Source organism: Xenopus laevis, chromosome 4L (genome assembly GCF_017654675.1).
Source record: "Xenopus laevis strain J_2021 chromosome 4L, Xenopus_laevis_v10.1, whole genome shotgun sequence".
Classification (NCBI taxonomy): Eukaryota; Metazoa; Chordata; class Amphibia; order Anura; family Pipidae; genus Xenopus; species Xenopus laevis.
The window spans coordinates 71,656,796-71,676,635 of NC_054377.1; the positions used below are offsets into that span (position 1 = coordinate 71,656,796).

The 19,840-nt window shown below is 38.4% G+C and overlaps 1 protein-coding gene across 1 annotated transcript in view; it reads left to right on the forward strand.

Moving 5' to 3' along the window:
• The window catches only part of ddah1.L (dimethylarginine dimethylaminohydrolase 1 L homeolog), a gene marked incomplete at its 5' end in the record, with an annotated part of 92,299 nt that extends 72,504 nt beyond the window's left edge, over positions 1-19,795 (forward strand). The window contains 3 exon segments of the mRNA NM_001087414.1: positions 192-311; positions 18,927-19,070; positions 19,378-19,795. Of these exon segments, the coding sequence (NP_001080883.1) occupies positions 192-311; positions 18,927-19,070; positions 19,378-19,494 (381 nt within the window). The 3' untranslated portion in view covers positions 19,495-19,795.
• Between the last annotated feature and the right edge of the window lie 45 nt (positions 19,796-19,840).

Here is a 19,840-nt window from a genome sequence, read left to right on the forward strand (position 1 = left end):
TGCATCTTTTTTTTTTTTTTTTTAAATAATAGCTATTCTGAGATTCAAAGAAAATTCTTGCATGTATTCACGTTTGCAGTTTTCTTGTTTGCATGTTTTCGCCAATCAAGAAAAACACAATTTTGAATTTTGATATATCTGCCCCTGACAATCCTATAAAAACAATCACGACTAATTATTTCTTCCACCAGGATTATGCAGTTTCCACTGTGCCAGTGTGCGAGACATTGCACTTGAAGAGTTTCTGCAGCATGGCTGGACCAAACCTCATTGCCATTGGCTCGAGTGAAGCTGCCCAAAAAGCTCTAAAGGTAAAAATATATATGTGTTTATGCAGTGCCATAAAATATTTTGTCACTTTTTTTTTATCAGTGGAGTCATGATGTAGTCATTATTTCCTTAGGTTAGCTAAATATCACATCATTTATACACGAGCCTTCATCACATTACCTGCATGTATCCTTGTTTCACTCAAAAAGTAAATTGCTTGACTGTGATTAGAGAACAGGTATAAATGGGGTGGGCCCTGGGCTTTTACACACTGTCAGTGATGTGATTAAAATGGGGGTTTGAGGTTTAATTTGTATGCACAATATTGTTCTTGTTTTATATATGTAAAATATTTCTAAAGATGTTAAAATAGTGGTTTAATAACTTAATTGTCTTGTACCTGATTGCCTATTTATTTTTTCAAGTTTGCTCTTTTTATGTTTGCTGCCCTGTGTTTTGGTTGGCAGCATGCAGTGTGGCAAGAGCAAAGAGCCCTGTCAGCCAAGGAACCAATTATCTAGACAAACTGGTTAGTTCTCTGACTTTTAATGAGGGTCCCATGACCAAAGAGGATTTTGCAGCATGCCTACTCTAGCAAGCTTCATGCAGTAGTACATTGCATTAATGCTTCTGCCCATACAACCAAATCACATAGTCTATGATAGTTAACACCCAGAGTGCAGTAAGGGTCTACTTATGAAACTGTGTGCATGTACCCACCTACACACACATATGTATTTAGTATATTGCTATACAGTAACTGAATGTATGAGATTGGGAGGCCCATTTATCAAAGGTCAAATTTCGAATTCATGTGACTTTTTTTTAACTCTAATAAACTTGAATATATTCAAAAATTTGATTGGGAGGTTATTTATTAAAAAAAATGAATATCTAAAAGTCGAACAAATACCGTATTAACGACGAAAACTCGAATCAAATTCGAATCGAATTGACTAAACTCACTCACTCTCCCACTGACTTATACAAGAACTCGGCAGGTTTTAGGTGGTGAATAGTGAAATTCGAATTGTTCCAAGGGTCAAGGTTTGATAATTCTCGATTTTCAAATTCGAATTTGAATTAAAATTAAAATTGAGTTTGACACACTCCTATTTGCCCTCGGTTATAGGTAGCAACGACATCTTAATACAATATTGTATGATACATAGAACCTATCTTACTCCAGCAAGGCTGCATTCCATGGGCTTAAAGCACTTAGCTGCACACCTTCTGGATGTGCCTGCTGTTAAATTCTGGGACCAGGTGATGAATTTTGTAACACAAACTCTCAGTATACCGAGTGTGCGGACTCCTGAGACATGCCTCCTGGGTTTGGATGAAAATATTACACCCAACACTCTCCAACGCAATGTACTATGGTTACTATATTTTTATGCAAGGAAGGCAATTACCCTAGTCTGGAAGCTCCCTAGAGCCCCCTCCTTAAAATGATGGAAATCCCTTGTAAATGAAGCTCTCCCCCTATGCATGTTAACATACCTGGGTAGAGACTGCCCAGACAGGTTTGAGAACATATGGGGTCCATGGATAGACGAAACTGAAACAGCATCTGTGCAGGATAATGTATAATGTACTATAAGTTATATGCGTTGTGATACCTACTGATACATAGCACAGCCTACATCCCCCCCCCCCCGCTCCCGGTTAAAAAAAAATGCTTGTTCTGCCTCTGACTGTCCCAACCTAGGTCAGCAACACTGATGTGATTATCAAATATGGACGTGACAGACTCCCTGTATAACTGAACTGTTTGTTATTATTCATTAGGGATGTATCAAGCTGAAAAATTAAAAATAAAATCTTTTTTTTTTTTTCAAATTCAAATGGAGTTTGGATTATTCACAATTCAAATTTGAGTTTTGACCAAAAAAAAAATTAGAAAATTTGAATTTACAATTCAACCCTTAATAATGTATTTGGATAAGGGTCACTTCCTAATAAAGTGTAAGCAATGTGTGACCTCTTTTATCAAAGTGAGTTTCTCTTAGAATTCCTCTCTCTTGTTTGTTAGCTTAAAAATTATTGTTAGACTCCAAGCTATGTGAAATGCATTCCAAAGCTGAAAATAGTTCTGGAATGTTTTCTTGTAATATATCGGCAGATCGTGTTTAAATCTCATTATAAACAATGTGTGAGGTTGATTGATAAAGGATTACTTTTGAACCAGCCATGACTAAATGCAGTTATTATATTTCCTTTGAAATCTTCACGTGGTGCCCGTGAAAGAGTAAAATTGGCAGATTACAGGTATTATGAATAAATTTATCATCCTCTGAAACTCAAGAAGGCCACACATGGCTGATTTGTTTCATACAATTCAGTCTATTTCTGAACTCTATAACCATTGATCGATGTGTGGGCCTCCCTACTGAGTAAATTGCAGATCAGAGTGCAGTGTGATGGCACCATAACCAATGACCCTATTCCCCATGCACATGGGTTCATCACCTTACCTGGAACAGGATAGACCTTTTCTTATACACAGACATGCAGCTGATCAGCCTGTTGGAGAATAAGGAGTACATTTCCACTCATGTGTCTAAATTATATATCATCTGTCTGATCAATCTGAGTGCAGACAGTTGGCCAGTTTGCGGATAGCTTTAGACAGTTTGTGCAATGCAATCATTTAATTTATTTTATCAGCTTGCCTTCTTATAGGAATCTTACCTAGATTAAAGCAGAATTCTGCACTAAATCTGTTTCTCAAAAGAGCAAACAGATTTTTTTTATATTTAATTTTGAAATCTGACATGGGGCTAGACATATTGTCAGTTTCCCAGCTGTTCCCAGTCATGTGACTTGTGCTCTGATAAACTTCAGTTACTCTTTACTGCTGTACTGCAAGTTGGAGTGATAACCACCCCCCCAGCAGCCTAACAACAAAACAATGGGAAGGTAACCAGATAGCAGCAGTTACATTAAAGGGATACTGTCATGGGAAAAAACATTTTTTTCAAAATGAATCAGTTAATAGTGCTGCTTCAGTAGAATTCTGCTCTGAAATCCATTTCTCAAAAGAGCAAATAGATTTTTTTATATTCAATTTTGAAATCTGACATGGGGCTAGACATATTGTCAATTTCCCAGCTGCCCCAAGTCATGTGACTTATGCTCTGATAAACTTCAATCACTCTTTACTGCTGTACTGCAAGTTGGAGTAATATCACCCCCTCCCTTCTCCCCCCCCCCAGCAGCCAAACAAAAGAACAATGGGAAGGTAACCAGATAACAGCTCCCTAACACAAGATAACAGCTGCCTGGTAGATCTAAGAACAACACTCAATAGTAAAAACCCATGTCCCACTGAGACCCCTTAAGTTACATTGAGAAGAAAAAACAGCAGCCTGCCAGAAAGCATTTCTCTCCTAAAGTGCAGGCACAAGTCACATGACCAGGGGCAGCTGGGAAATTGACAAAATGTCCAGCCCCATGTCAGATTTCAAAATTGAATATAAAAAAAATCTGTTTGCTCTTTTGAGAAATGGATTTCAGTGCAGAAGTCTGCTGGAGTAGCACTATTAACTGGTGTGTTTTGAAAAAAAACATGTTTTCCAATGACAGTATCCCTTTAAGTAGGAAAAACAACAGCCTGCCAGAAAACAGGCCCATCCTAAAGTGCTGGCTCTTTCTAAAAGCACATGACCAGGCAAAATGACCTGAGATGGCTGCCTACACAACAATATTATAAATTAAAAAAATTACACTTGCTGGTTCAGGAATTAAATTTTATATTGTAGAGTGAATTATTTGCACTGTAAGCAGTGTAATTTATAAATAAAAAACACATCATAAAAATCATGACAGAATCCCTTTAAGTTGGTATATGGGAGTAGCTGCCTAAGTCTGTTATTATATATATATGTAACTGTGTACAGCCCTGTATATATACGTTTGTTTATAGGTACATGTGTGTTAGGGAAAGCATGACAAGAATCATGATAGAAGTGACATAAAAACGAAGGAAGAAATTCACTTAAAATAGTATTATATGGGCTATATATATTTTCAACCTTATCTACCATCTTTCATGTAAGATATTTACTTTACTTTGTCAAGATGGCTTATATTGTGTGTGTCATCTAAAATTAGCAGAATGCCTATAGGGGCATATATTATTAAAGGGTGAATTTATAGCTCACTCTAGCCTGAAATTCTACCAATCTCTCTGACTATGAAGATTTTCATTCATCCAGGTCATGGTATACAATGAAGAGTTACAATGTGCCATTGTGATTGGATTAGTGGAAGAGTTTATATGGCGAGAACGTCCCACACCAGTCAGTTGAACTGAAGAAGCTGCTCGGATGAGTAGTGAAACAACTTCAATGATTACTCAGCAAGTCCAGTTGTTTTAGATTTACCTATACTAGAGATACCAATCTCTGTGCATTTGTATATGATTTTTAGAGCCATATTTTCCAGTAAGCTCTCACTTTGACCCATTGATAAATGTGCACTAGAAATCTTATACAAATTATCAGGGAGTGAAGAAACTTCCGTCTGGCAGCTTTAGTATCACCCTTTGATAAATATGCCCTATAGGTTTACATATCCATAAATTAAGAGACAACTAAATTCTCCCCGCAGGAGAATTAGACAAGAGTCCTAAGGGATCAGTGGCAAGTACAAAAAGAAAAACTTTAAAATAACAGAAGTATTTTTTTGGGAGGGGGGGTGGATCTGTGGTTCTCTGAAGTTTCTTTTGTGGGGGATTTATATTTCAGATTATACCCATAAATATTGTGTTTCCTATATAAATATTGTATTTCCTGAGTTTATTTAACAATAGCTTTAGAGAAAGGTGACGCCAGTTATGAAGAGAATGGGAAAAAAAGTCCCTAACTTATACCTGTCAGAAGGAACCCCATTCCACCTTTCTGGAATGAGCTAATTTTGAAAATCAGTAAGGTTATTTACGTTATTATAAGCAAAAAAAAAAAAAAGATAAATGAATCAATCTCTTTGTTTACCAGATATGATTTTATGCTAAAAGTTGTTTGGGAAGAATGTAGGCAAGCCATCTGGATTTTGTTTTATAAAGATAAACAAGGAAATTTCTGAGATTCTCTGGAATTTGCAGGATTCCTACTAAGTGTTTCTGATGAAAGAGTGGAAAGAATGCTCACATATAGAAACTGTAAGTGTTCATAAAACCTTTTATACAGGGCACAGTATGCTAGCCATACCAGATCTTTACAACAAAGATAATCAAGACTTTCTAAAATAGTTCATAGTACGCATACCTATGTGCATATCGTAGAGAATCTGGATGTTGACTATATTACTAGAATATGTGGCCACAGACTATGGGCCTCTGAGAACTGATTGATATAAACATAACAGTCAAAACCTGAGCACTCCTGGGTATATTTATGCAGTAGGAGATCTACATGGGGTTTAAACAAAAATGCATTGATAAAGGTATTCGGAGTGGCCCACCCTGCACTTTTGCAATTAACATGAATCTACTATTTTTAGTGGTTTCTGAGATAGTAGCAGTTTTAGACAGGCTCGTAGCTCAACGGCTATCTTGAAAGTCCTATCTATCTATGCCAGGGGTCCCTGGTAAGCCACATTCAAATGTAAAAAGAGTTGGGGAGCAACACAAGCAAGAAAAATGTCCCTGAGGGTGCCAAATAAAGGATGTAATTGTTTTTGGTAGCCTCTATGTGGATTGGCAGCTGACAGGAGTCTTTATTTGGCAGTACACCTCATTTTCATGCATCCAAAACACAGTCTCACAACAGGAATTTAAAAATAAGCACCTGCTTTGAAGCGACATGTTGCTCACGAGCCACTGGTTGGGGACCACTATGAATTTTCATTTTTTCATTATTTACGATTTTTAAATTATTTCTCCAGTTTGCAACTTCAGAAATCTGGTAGCTGGGGTCCTAATTATCCTATCAACATGCATTAATTGAAAAAGAAACTAGAATAAGAATTGGAGAGGGCCTGAAGAGAAAGAATAGTAATAAAAAGTGGCAACAAAATACATTTGAAGCCTTACAGAACATTGGTATTTACATGGGTCAGTGGCCCCCCTTTGAAACCTGGAAGGAAAATAATTAAAAACTAAAAAAATGAAGGCTAATTAAAAAGTTGCTTACAATTATCCATTCTATAACATACTAAAAGTTAACTTTAATATAATTTTGCCATGTGACATATAAGCAAAGCATTTTCTGACGAAGAAAAAATGAAGGCCAATTGAAAAGCTGCTTAGAAATATTTATACTGTAACATACAAAAAGTTAACGTAAAGGTGAACACTCCATTTAGAAACGAATATCCACTACAGTTTCCATACCATACCAGAAATGTTTAGTTAGAAGGGCTGAGAGAGAGAGATATTATTGAGAGAGACTAACAAAGGCTCTCTCTGATTTTAGGTTTGTTTTATTCTGATCCCTTACATGAGCTGGCAAACTAGAACTGAATTTGTATGAAATCCTTGATCTGCCTAGCAACAGACTTTGGTTGGAACGTTCCATCTCCTTGTGAGGGGGAGGGGGGCAAAGATTTAGGATATCTGCTCTGGTGTAGATTCTGATAATTGCTATTACAGTGAAACCTCAATTTTACATCCCCTGATTTAAAATTTTCCCTCATTTTAAATTGTTGTTTTGTGGTCCCACCTATATATTATGCATAATACATTTCCCTGATTTTACATTTTCCTGGAATTTACACCATTTTTTCTGGTCCCCTGAAAATTTTAAAATGAGGCTTATACTGTATATATGGAAGAAAATGATATACTATAAGTTTGGGGTGTGTCCACCATGGCAGTGATAGGGTGCTGCAATGAAGTGTACTTTGTGTTCTCACCAAAACATGCTGTGCTCTCTCCTGTAATTGATTCCAGCCTCTAACAGCCCCAGTTCAGTTGTCAAGTTTTTATTCTCCCTGGGAGCCAAAGACTGCTTGCTCAATCCATTGAGGACTTTTCTGGGAATTCAGCTCCAGATGCTATGTCCTTTGCAGCACAACAGACTGTGACCACAAATAATATGTAGCACTGTGATTCTTTTCTAATACAGGTATGGGACCTGTTATCCAGAATGCTTGGGAACTGGGGTTTTCCAGATAACGGATCTTTCTATAGTTTGGATCTTCATACCTTAAGTCAACTAGAAAGTCATTTAAACATTACATAACCCAAATAGGCTGGTTTTGCTTCCAATAAGCATTTATTATATCTTAGTTTGGATCATGTACTAGGTACTGTTTTATCATTACAGAGAAAAAGGGAATCATTTTTTAAAAAATTGCATTATTTGGATAAAATGGAGTGTATGGAAGAAAGCCTTTCTGGAGCTTTCTGGATAACGGGTTTCTGGATAATGGATCCCATACCTGTATCTTAAAGGAGAAGGAAAGGCATCCTGCACTTGTGGGTGCCAAATGTTAGGCACCCCCAAATGATTGTATTTACTTACCTGAAACCCCCGGCCGGTGCTCCTATCAGCAGAAAACTGCATCTGCCCAGGGTTATACCAGTGGACACCACGGAGTGATCCTCTTCTTCTTTCTTCAAATTTCCCGGGGCAAACTCATGCGCAGTTGAACGAAATAGGAAACTTTTTCGTTGGTGCAGTTTTCTGCTGATAGAAACACCGGCCAGGGGTTTCAGGTAAGTCAATACAATCACTTGGGCATGACTAACATTTGGCACCCCCAAGTGCAGGATGCCTTAACTTCTCCTTTAAGCCCACTAAATTAAAATCTCATCCTCTGCAACAAAAGCCAAAAGCCTGGTGAGATGATGTTTTCTAACTTGTAGGTGACTGTTGAAATCTAATTGCTGATCACCTAATTGCTAATCTAATCGTTGATGTTTTTACACAACATGATAAATAGCCCCTAACATTCCTGCTTAATAAGTAGTAGGGATGCACCGAATCCAGGATTCTGCCTTTTTTCAGCAGGATTCGGATTCGGCTGAATCCTTGTGCCTGGCCGAACCAAATCCGAATCCTAATTTGCATAAGTAAATTAGGGGTGGGTAGGGAATCACACGACTTTTTGTCACAAAAGAAGAATTTTTTCCTCTTTTTCCTTTCCTGCCCCTAATTTTCATATGCAAATTAGGATTCGGTTCGGTATTCGGCCGAATCTTTCACCAAGGATTCGGGGATTCGGCAACCTTCACAAACATCCCATGGTCTAGTATATAAAAAAGAGATGAACTAATGCAGACCAGGCTGCCCGGTGGGGTTGCCATATTTTCTGGTGTGGCCTTCCTTTATTATTATCTTTCTTGCCTTTGAATTGCATTGGCCTCAAGTATCATTTTACCAGTGGCAACACTGCTGCTCTGTCATATACAGTAGATATCTGAGGATGAATCCTTTGTTCCCCCAAAGCCCTAATAAATACATTATTAAATAATATAATTTATGCATAGCACAACCATGACACTGCCTAGAGAAGGCCATTCGTCAAACCTCTTAGCTAATAGGCCATTAGCCAGAAAAGCAACCAAGAAGCCAATGATAACTCCGAAGTAGCTGGAGAGCTCTGGAGTTGAAATGGGAAAACTATAATCTGGACACTTCACAAAGTTGGGCTTTAAGGAAGCATGTGAAGAACAAAGCCACTGCTGAAATGACTGGTCTGATGAGACAAAAAATGTTCTTTTATGTTATAGAGTGGTCAATTCTAAGTTGGTCTTTATTGGGTTTTTTTTTTTCAATTGTTTGCCTTCTTCTTCTTGAGAATCTCTGGCTTTCAAATGCTCTGTAAGGCTACAGATGTAATGTTATTGCTACTGTTCATTACTCATCTTTCTAATCAGGCCTATCCTATACATGTCCCAGACTCTCCTTCAAATCAATGCATAGTTGCTAGGGTTATTTAGACCATAGCAATCTACTGAAATTGCAATTGACAAATCAAGAACCACAAATAATAAAAAATGAAAACCAATTGGAAATTGTCTCCGAATATTACTCTCTAAAATACGAAGGGGCAAATTCACTATCCTCTGAAAATTCGCCAGTGACGCCTTCGCTCACATCGACACACTTCGCCAGGACAACGCTAATTCACTAAAATGCGAAGTTGCGTCCAGGGCACAGAACGATGGCGAAGTTTTGCTAGCGTTAATTCGGCAAGCAAATCGAAGTTGCGCTAGTGTTGGCTAATTTGCATACGGCTGGAAGTTAAATTTCAATGGGCGTATATGTAGCAGCAAATACATTACACTACACAAGCCCAGGGAACCTTAATAAAAGAAAATAGAGTTGTTATATTGCCCTATACATGAGCCCAGTGTATAGTTTATGTGCCATATGTTAGGAAATGTAGGGGGGAACCCGGGTACCCTAAAAAAAATTTACAATCTTTTGCAGCCTATCACCCTGAAAAACTGAAAAGTCGCCAGCATTTTTTGGGTCTTAGAAAAATTTAAATTTTTTTTGGGAGGAACTCCTATCTAGTCTATTGCACTTCGCCTGGTCTGAGGTGGCGAAGGCAAGTCTGGCGCAAGAGGTAACGTTCATTAAAATCCGCATTTTAGTGAACTTGCGTAGTTATGCCCATATCCTAGAGTGAAAATTCGGCTGGCGTTAGAGTGCGAAGTAGAGCTACAGTCTATCTCCTTCGCTAGCTAATTTACGCCAGCGCCCGTTAGTAAATTGGCAAAGTCCCGAAATAACGTCATGTTTGCGATTTTTTACCAGTGTTAGTCACTTCACCCTTCAGTAAATTTCCCCTAAAATTTAACTCAAAGGTGAACAACTCCTTGAAGCAGGCATGCCATTGATTGGAGTGTGACTGTGTAGAACAGGTAGCCCTTTAGCTTAACGCTCTTGTACTGCTTTTGTGTTTCTTTGCTGTGAACCTTCACATATCCCCTGGTGATCAGTTGGGGAATCTGATTTTGCTCCATTAGCACCCTCATCAGATGTACTTTTTCAGCCAGGCATGTTAAACGAATGCCTTTCATTGCTAACTACAGTTGCGGTTCACTTCCAAGCCACATTTAGCTCATCTTATAATATCTGTGTAGTGGCAACTCTAAGTTTAAGTTACATTACACAGAACTGCAAGTAATTAGTAATAGTGATATTATCATAATTGCAGTTTCACAGAGTGTGTGTGTGTGACTCATTTGGCTGTTGAAATATAAACTTTGCTTAGAAAATGTTCTACAGTCAATCTGTGTTTGCCCACAGTTTCACTACATAAATGAGTCTGGTAAGTGCTTGTTCAATTAAGGGCTTGAATAGAAGAGTTGTGACATACAATGATAAGAATGTAATACTATATCCAGTGTGCACAAAGGATTTCTATTTCTTTCCATGGAACAAGCTAATCAGGGGAGCAAATGCACTGTAGCCTACAAATTTAGTATTTATTTTATCCAGCAACCCTGTCATTGCTGTAGCTACTCTAGTTAGGTTAATATAATATGACGCAAAGTTTGCATTGGGCATAGTAACCCCTAGCAACCAGCTAAATGTAACCTCATACATCTGATACATGAAATATTCTGCCCTTTGAAAGCACCTTTGCGACCCCCATAGAATAAAAAAAGTCTCACCAAAGACATGGTGCAGAATTGGATATGCGGTGCCCCTAAACATGCATAACCCAATTCATCACTAGTATCTTTAATCTTCTTCCTCTGTCAACCCTTTTTCCTCAACCTGTAGTAGACCCAAGCACTTTCATGGGCATTCTTCCATACAGCTGCAAAATGACCCCTGCAGCTGGCTTTTTGATTGTGTTGTCTGTTCAGTGAATGAGAGTGTAATGTAATAAAGCTTTGTTCTAGTATCCCATGGCAACCAAAAAGCTTTCTGAAAAAAAAACTTTGTTGCTTTGGTTTACTGGACCTTGGGCATCTTTTTTGCACCTTTTATTACATTACCTTCAGTAGTTTATATATAATATCGTATGAATCGAGGGTCCGTACAATTTTCGGATCATGTGAGGAGAGTCCTGGCATTTTTCGTCCGGCAGAGATCAGTCGTTTGGTCGATCGGACAGGTTAAAAGATTTCTGGCGGGCCGGCTGCCGATAACTTCTCAGCATGTATTGCCGATCGTATGATTTTCAGTGGGAGACAGCCAGCAGGATAATGCACCACACATCGACAGGCTTCGCAGTGTAAAAAATGGCTCAAAATTTGCATGCGTTTTTGTCTCACAGTGACTTCCACCGGAAGTAGTGTAAAATAACGGCGGCAAATCTGGCTTCATGGCGTAAAATTTGTTACACACCTTGATAAATTTGCCATTTATTTTAAATGGCTTTTAACACCATTTTTCTGCAAATTTTGTCTTACACATCATAATAAATATGTTTTCCACTTGAGAAAACAGCATTTATCATTATTAACACATACCCTATAATATTAGATGTCATGTATAATTCCCCTAATGCTTCCCTAGCAGTCACTACACTTCTGTTAAGGTATATCTTCTTCTGTGGCTCTCTAAAAGCAATAGCGGCAAACATTTAAAGCATTTAATCGCAGAACAATGTAAAAAACATCAGGTTTAGGTTCCTTCATCATTTATGGCCCTGCTGAAGTTGTCTAGAACAGATACAAAATCCTTGACATAACGAAAGAACATCTGAAACACATAAATATGTCACAGGCAAGCAGGGAGATGTATTTATTTTAGCTATTTCTGCAACTGTAATTCTGCACAGTTACACCTCATCCTGGGGTAATGAATGCTATACTCAAACTGGAAAAAATGTTAACGATGCAGGTCTGCTGTGCTGAATGTACTATGAACCCGCTGCAATCATTTTTTTCCAGTAACAAGAAAGCTCTAGTGAGTGATTTGTATTTTACTCTTATTATTGTGCTCCATATCACTGGTTTTTTCCCCCTATTCTTAAACTTACTGACTTCCATGAACACCGTTCCATTCAAGCTCACCAAGGGATTCCCTTGCATACCCAACTGTATTAATAGATGCTTTCCAATGAGACAGCCATCATAACACAACAGACAGTGACATATGTTAGATTCCAGCTGTTACAGAGCTAGAAGATCGCTATGGGTTACAGATTTATGGCTTCATTTAGTAAACGGGACTGGGGCCTGAGAGGTTTTTTTTATTATATTTTTTTCAGCTGAAATAGATAACTTCCCGTTTGCCTCTCATAGTAGTAAACAGCTACTGGTGAGTTAAAGGGTAAGTACAGTCTAAAATAGAATAAGGCTGTATTTTGTATACCACAAGCCTAATCAAACAAATGATTTATGCTTTCAAAGTTGGCCACAGGGGGTCACCATCTTGTAACTTTATTAAACATCTTTGCAAGACTAAGACTGTGCACATGCTCAGTGTGGTCTGGGCTGCTTAAGGATCATCATAAAATATTAAAACAGCACAAGTCAAATAATATCTGCCATAGAAGCCAATACAGCAATAATAGAATAATCAGAATAGGCAGACTGCACTGGTTCCTGTGTTGTCATGTAATCTAATGTGGATTTTATAGTTTTTGTATTGTTTAATACAAACTTTCTCCAACTCTGCAGAAGCAGTGGCTGCAGCAAAATAATCTCCAAATAGAATACCAGTTTATCTGTTTAAATCTGGCTCCATGATCGTTGTCCCTGCAGCTGGAGTTGGAAACAGTAAAGGGGATGTAAAGGCAAAAATAAAATCCAATACAAATCTCTACACAGTCACCGAGTGCTCTACAGGGAAACAAACAAAGCTGCTTGAGTTCTGCATGTCTGGGAAGTAAGGTGGGGGCTCCCCCTGCTGTTCATAAGTATGATGGTTTCCGCCTGACAATTCCTATCCACAGCAGTAAATGAAGGGAAAATTTCACTGCATACAGTCAGGTTACTTATAAAAACGGTACACAATTTTTAATTAAGGTATATTGGAGATAGATTTCTATTTCATTAAAGAAAGAAAAAATGGGATTTTATTTTTTTTTGCCTTTACATGCCCTTTAAATGCATGCAAGCCATCTAAATGAAGAATACCATAAACACTAACAATGGCTGCAGTGCTGCTTGAAACACGTGTGAGGCCACGTAGAATCCTTGAAGCATGACAAATTTGATTTGCTCTTAACTACCTACTTGACTTTTAACCCTGCATAAGGGATTGTAATGGCAACTAGGGGATGAACTGAGACCACAACAGGCCCAGATCTACAGCAGTGTTCCAATCACAGTGACCTCTGACATACAGCAACCTGTCAAACAAATGTAAAGAAAAATAACTCCCACGGGATTATAAACCCTAGGTATAGACTAAATGATATTACCTCTTTCAGTCTCAGTCAGTCAAAACATATTACAGAAATTATATCACAGAAACCCGAGTCCCAGTCAGTCTCAGAATGGTTATCTTGGTGCATAATGGGGAAATTATACATTGCGCTGGAGAAGAGGCGCTTAATGGGTGATATGATAACTATGTATAACTATATAAGGGGATCATATAATAATCTCTCTAATGCTTTATTTACCAGTAGGTCTTTCCAGCTGACACGAGGTCACCCATTCTGATTAGAAGAAAAGAGGTTTCGCCTAAATATTCGGAAGGGTTTTTTTTACAGTGAGAGCTGTGAAGATGTGGAATTCTCTCTCTGAATCAGTTGTACAGGCTGATACATTAGATTGCTGTAAAAAGGGGCTAGATGGCTTTTTAGCAAGTGAGGGAATACAGGGTTATGGGAGATAGTTCATAGTACAAGTTTATACAGGGACTGGTCCGATTGCCATTTTGGAGTCAGGAAGGAATTTTTTTCCCCCTCTGAGGGAAATTCAGAGGCTTCAGATGGGTTTTTTTTTTTGCCTTCCTCTGGATCAACTGGCAGTTAGACAGGTTAAAAAAAAGTTAAAAGGTTGAACTTGATGGATGTGTGTCTTTTTTCAACCTAACTTAATATGTTATTATGTATTAGTATGTCACTAATAAATAGGGATGCACCGAATCCACTATTTTGGATTCGGCCGAACCCCCGAATCCTTCTTGAAAGATTTGGCCGAATACCGAACCGAATCCTAATTTGCATATGTAGGGGTGGGAAGGGAAACATTTTTTACTTGTTTTGTGACAAAAAGTCACGCAATTTCTCTCCCTGCCCCTAATTTGCATATGCAAATAAGGATTCAGTTCGGCCGGGCAGAAGGATTCGGCCGAATCTGAATCCTGCTGAAAAAAGCAGAATCCTGGCCGAATCCCGAACCGAATCCTGGATTCGGTGCATCCCTACTAATAAATGATAAAGCACAATACTTTTCAATGTTCTTGGAAGGAACTACAAGCCTTTAGGCCTTATGCACACTACATATGTGACCATACACTTTTTTGGTGAGCTAAAAGTAAAATTACATCTGACTACTTATTTCGCACAGTCAATCCCTTGCACTGTATCTCCCATTAATTTGAAAGGACAGAAGAGTAGGGATGTAGCGAACGTCGGAAAAAAAGTTCGCGAACATATTCGCGAACTTGCGCAAAAACGCGAGCGGTTCGCGAACGGTTCGCGAACCCCATAGACTTCAATGGGAAGGCGAACTTTAACATCTAAAAAAAAAATTTCTGGCCAGAAAAATGATTTTAAAGTTGTTTAAAGGGTGCAACGACCTGGACAGTGGCATGCCAGAGGGGGATCAAGGGCAAAAATGTATCTGAAAAATCTGCCTGTGTGTGCTTGGAAGAGATAGTGTAGGGGGAGAGCTGTTAGTGATTTCAGGGACAGATGATAGTAAGTTTGCTGGCTAGTAATCTGCTTGATACTGCTCTGTATTGGAGGGACAGAAGTCTGCAGGGATTTGAGGGACATTTTAGCTTAGGTAGCTTTGCTGGCTAGTAATCTACTGTTCTCTTTAAACAACTGCCATACGTTGACCTTGTAGGCATTGTTTGCCCAGTTTTTTTGGACGCAGCCACTGAAGCACAGTTGCCAGAAAAAATATGCCATATAAATGCTGAAAATAGTCATTTTTCGCCATACGTTGACCTTGTAGACATTGTTTGCCCAGTTTTTTTGGTTGCAGCCACTGAAGCACAGTTGCCAGAAAAAATATGCCATATAAATGCTGAAAATAGTCATTTTTTGCCATACGTTGACTCAACGTATATGGCAAAAAATGACTATTTTCAGCATTTATATGGCATATTTTTTCTGGCCTCTGTGCTTCAGTGGCTGCGGCCAAAAAACTGGGCAAACAATGCCTACAAGGTCAACGTATACACTACTACAGCGGTGGATACGGATTACGTAAAATATATTATGGCTGCTTGAAAAAAGTCACTCCGGTGTTTTTTCTGGAGACGGTAATATTATGGATATTTAGACAGAATGTGAACAAGGTCACACAGCTAGATGGCGGGTTGAAGAAAACACTGTGCAAATAATGCCTACAAGGTCAACGTATACACTACTACAGCGGTGGATACGGATTACGTAAAATATATGAATGCTGCTTGAAAAAAGTCACTCCGGTGTTTTTTCTGGAGACGGTAATATTATGGATATTTAGACAGAATGTGAACAAGGTCACACAGCTAGATGGCGGGTTGAAGAAAACAGTGTGCAAATAATGCCTACAGGGCAAATAATGCCTAAAAGGTCAACTTATACACTACTACAGCGGTAGTAAAATAAAAAAAAGTAAAATAAAAAAAAAATGAATATTAAAAAAAAAAATTAAAGTTGGTGCTGCTGAACTACTAGGAGCAGCAGATTAGCACACCAGTCCCACTCCCCAACACTGCTAGACTAATAGCACTGGGCTCTTATAGTAGTAGTAGTAGTAGTAGTAAAACAACAAAAAAATAAATAAAAGCAGTCCTTACAAGGACTACTGTTATTGCAGCAGTCAGCAGATGAGATCAGAAGCAGGACAGCTGCCCACTGCAGCTACATACAGAGCACTGCAGTAGAAGGTAGATTACTAGCCAGCAAAGCTACCTAAGCTAAAATGTCCCTCAAACCCCTGCAGACTTCTGTCCCTCCAATAACAGAGCAGTATCAAAACGATTACTAGCCAGCAAACTTTCAACTGTCCCTGAAATCACTAACAGGCAGCAGCTCTCTCCCTACACTATCTCTTCAGCACACACAGGCAGAGTGAAAAAACGCTGCAGGGCTTCGGTTTTTATAGGGAAGGGGAGTGGTCCAGGGGAGAGCTTCCTGATTGGCTGCCATGTACCTGCTGGTCTGGGGTGAGAGGGCAAAAAAAAGCGCCAACAATGGCGAACCCAAAATGGCGAACGTCGCGCGACGTTCGCGAACTTCCGGCGAGCGCGAACACCCGATGTTCGCGCGAACAAGTTCGCCGGCGAACAGTTCGCGACATCTCTACAGAAGAGTAAATTGCATTCTGTACTCTGTTTTTGCACACCCATCATGGAACCCGCCCCTCTTTACCCTTTATGCTACTCCAAAGATCGCCAATCTAGGCAGACATTTGAGTGAGTTTGTTTAACTCTTAAAAATACATCCTTTTCTTTGATTTTCGTAAGCACATATTCACTGATGAGAAAATAAGTGTGAGCGGAGCAGTGGCGTTCCAGACGTAATAATCATAATCCTGATGGCCTGTGAATATCTTGTTTCTACACATCTATTAAATCAATCTACTTTTAAGAGACATTCTTTCTAAAACCACTGTTTTTAACAAGTCTATGGACAGAGAACATTTTGTTCTTCTGTAGCCAGGCAGGCTCTCCCTTCAGCCCTCAGAAACAGTTCATTCTTCTACCATATTAGTTCCAATGGTTTAGAAAACATAGTTAAAAATAGCTGTTCTTGGGCAAGATTCACTTATTTTATTTCCATTCATTGGACAGGTGCACAGAGACAGAGCTAAACCAACAAAAAAGACGTAACTTTTAAAAATAGTTTTTGCCCTTTTATAAACACGCATCTCTCCAGTAGAAACACAGAAATCATTTTTGGTTTCCTCAATGAATCTAACAGCAAGGCTAAGGCGTATTTTCAGTTAAAGGAAAACTATACCCCCAAAATGAACACTTAAGCAACAGGTAGTTTACATCATATTACATCATATTAAGTGACATATTAAAGAATCTTACCAAACTGGAATATATATTTAAGTAAATCTTGCCCTTTTACATCTCTTGCCTTGAGCCACCATTTCGTGATGGTCTCTGTGCTGCCTCAGAGATCACCTGACCAGAAATACTTCAACTCTAACTGTAACAGGAAGAAGTGTGGAAGCAAAAGACACAACTCTGTCTGTTAATTGGCTCATGTGATCTAACAAGTATGGTTTGTGTGGTATGTTTGTGTGCACAGTGAATTGTACGATCCCAGGGGGCGGCCCTCATTTTTTAAATTGGCAATTTTCTATTTATGATTACCCAATGGCACATACTACTAGAAAAGTATATTATTATGAAAATGGTTTATTTACATGAATCTGGGTTTTACATATAAACTGTTTTATGCAATATCTTTTTATAGAGACCTACATTGTTTGGGGGTATAGTTTTCCTTTAAGGGTACATGCGCACATAGTCGTTGCAGTTCAGCTGCACTATGAACATATAAAGAGTCTTTACCTACTGCAGAAAATTTTTAATATAGAAGTTAGTGTATGTAATTTTCCTTCCTTCACGTGCAAATAAGTATTCAGCTTTGGTTTGAATCTTGCAGAAACAGGCAGAATCCCGAACTGAAGGGTGGTAAGTGACAGACAGAAATTTGCCCTTGTTTAGTGGCAGTATTTCCTAGGCAACCCTAATGATTGTATCTATTTTTTTATCCTGTAGACTCACGTTAAAATGATGCAGATACATACAAATATCTTAAACAAAATATCTTAATAGAAAAATATTTTTCGTCAAACACATGGATTGTAATTTTAACCATTTAGTGTAGACAAATGCTAATTCTATTTCAATCATCTTCAATCAAAGATTGCATATAAAAATCTAAATCTAAAACTGATTTACAGAAAGGTAGAGCTGTTCAACATCTTCCATGCAATTGGCCAGTTGGCTTATGTACATCACAGTCGTGGATGGTCATACAAAGATGTCTGTAGAACCAGTGGACAGGCTGTGGGCCATAAAATGCATTAGAGGGCCACCTTCAGTCTATAGGTCTCCAGTTCTAATGCTTGTTTACATGGGACATTTTTGTGCAGTTAACTGTTCGTCCCAATGAATTAAAAGCAGCTCTTCTTTCTACTTTTCCTATATCTTTGGGAATTTGCTAAATGTCTCTGAGATACATTATTACAGTTCCTCTGAGGACAAGAAGAGGGGAGAAAATATGTTGTTTAACTATTTCTGTTCCAAGAATGTCATTGGAGCAGTAATAAATGCCACTGAAAAAAATCCAATCAAATGTCATGTTACTGTGGTATACAAAGCTTGTGTGTATATGCCACCAGCAGCCTGGTCCTGAATATCTGGCTAGTTATTTGCCATTGTATCACACATGGAAATTTCAAAAGAAAAGGCATGCAAATAAATAAGAATTGCTCTATCATGTGTATACAGCTTTGCTTAATTATCATAAAAATGTAGTTGAACTCACTGGAGGGAAAGAGGTGTATTTTTCTAAATCCTACGTGCCTGTAGTAATGTTTCTTTTTGTCTGCTGATTGACTGATTAGGGTCATGACTGCGTGTTCCCATGATTATGTTTCATAGACCATGCAGCAGATGAGTGATCACCGCTACGACAAGCTGACATTGCCTGATAATGCTGCAGCTAACTGCATTTATTTAAACATTCCAAGCAAAGGGCATGTTCTACTGCATCTTGCACCTGAAGATTTTCCAGAGAGTGCAAAGGTAAAGATACCCTGCAGGTTATGTATTTATTTTGCACAAAAACACATTAAAGGGCAAATAAAGCACCTACTTGATCCACACATAGGGCAAACGAAAAAAAAAAACCTTCAATGTAATATTTCCTTTGTAGGGAAAATACAACGTGTAAAACAAACACATAGTTGTTCTTTCAAGTACCGCTGAAAATGAGAATATTCAGACGCCAAGCAATTAAGAGGCCCCATTAATGATTAGACAAACAGAGGTTAGCATATTAGCCTTGATTCAAAAATATTGACATTTCACCACACTTTGCTTTTATTTACAGGTGTTTGAAAAACTGAAGGAACACATGCTGTTTCCACTTCCTAACACCGAGCTTGCAAAAGTTGATGGATGTCTGACCTGCTGCTCCATCCTTATTAACAAAAAGAAAAGTCTCTGAGTTGATTCAAAGCCCAGTACGTGCCAGATAACAGAGTCTGTGGCCACTTACAATTTGTTGATTTATACTGACAATCCACCACTGTGCTACTAACTGAGTTAGTATTTCCGTTCAGGTACTATTCCCGTGTCTTGTGGTTGAGTAGGGCTGGCCAAATATTGCCATGTGTTAGTCATCCTCATCCAAGTCTCCAACCAAATGATTTCAGGTCTTTTTTAAATACAATTTCCAGATCTCTGTGTCATTCATTGTAACTGGGCTGAGCTGCTCAGCCAAATCAAGTAAAGCTTTGAAACTAAAACTTATTATGTTGTTTTTTTTTTATGTGATCTAAGACAAGTTGACG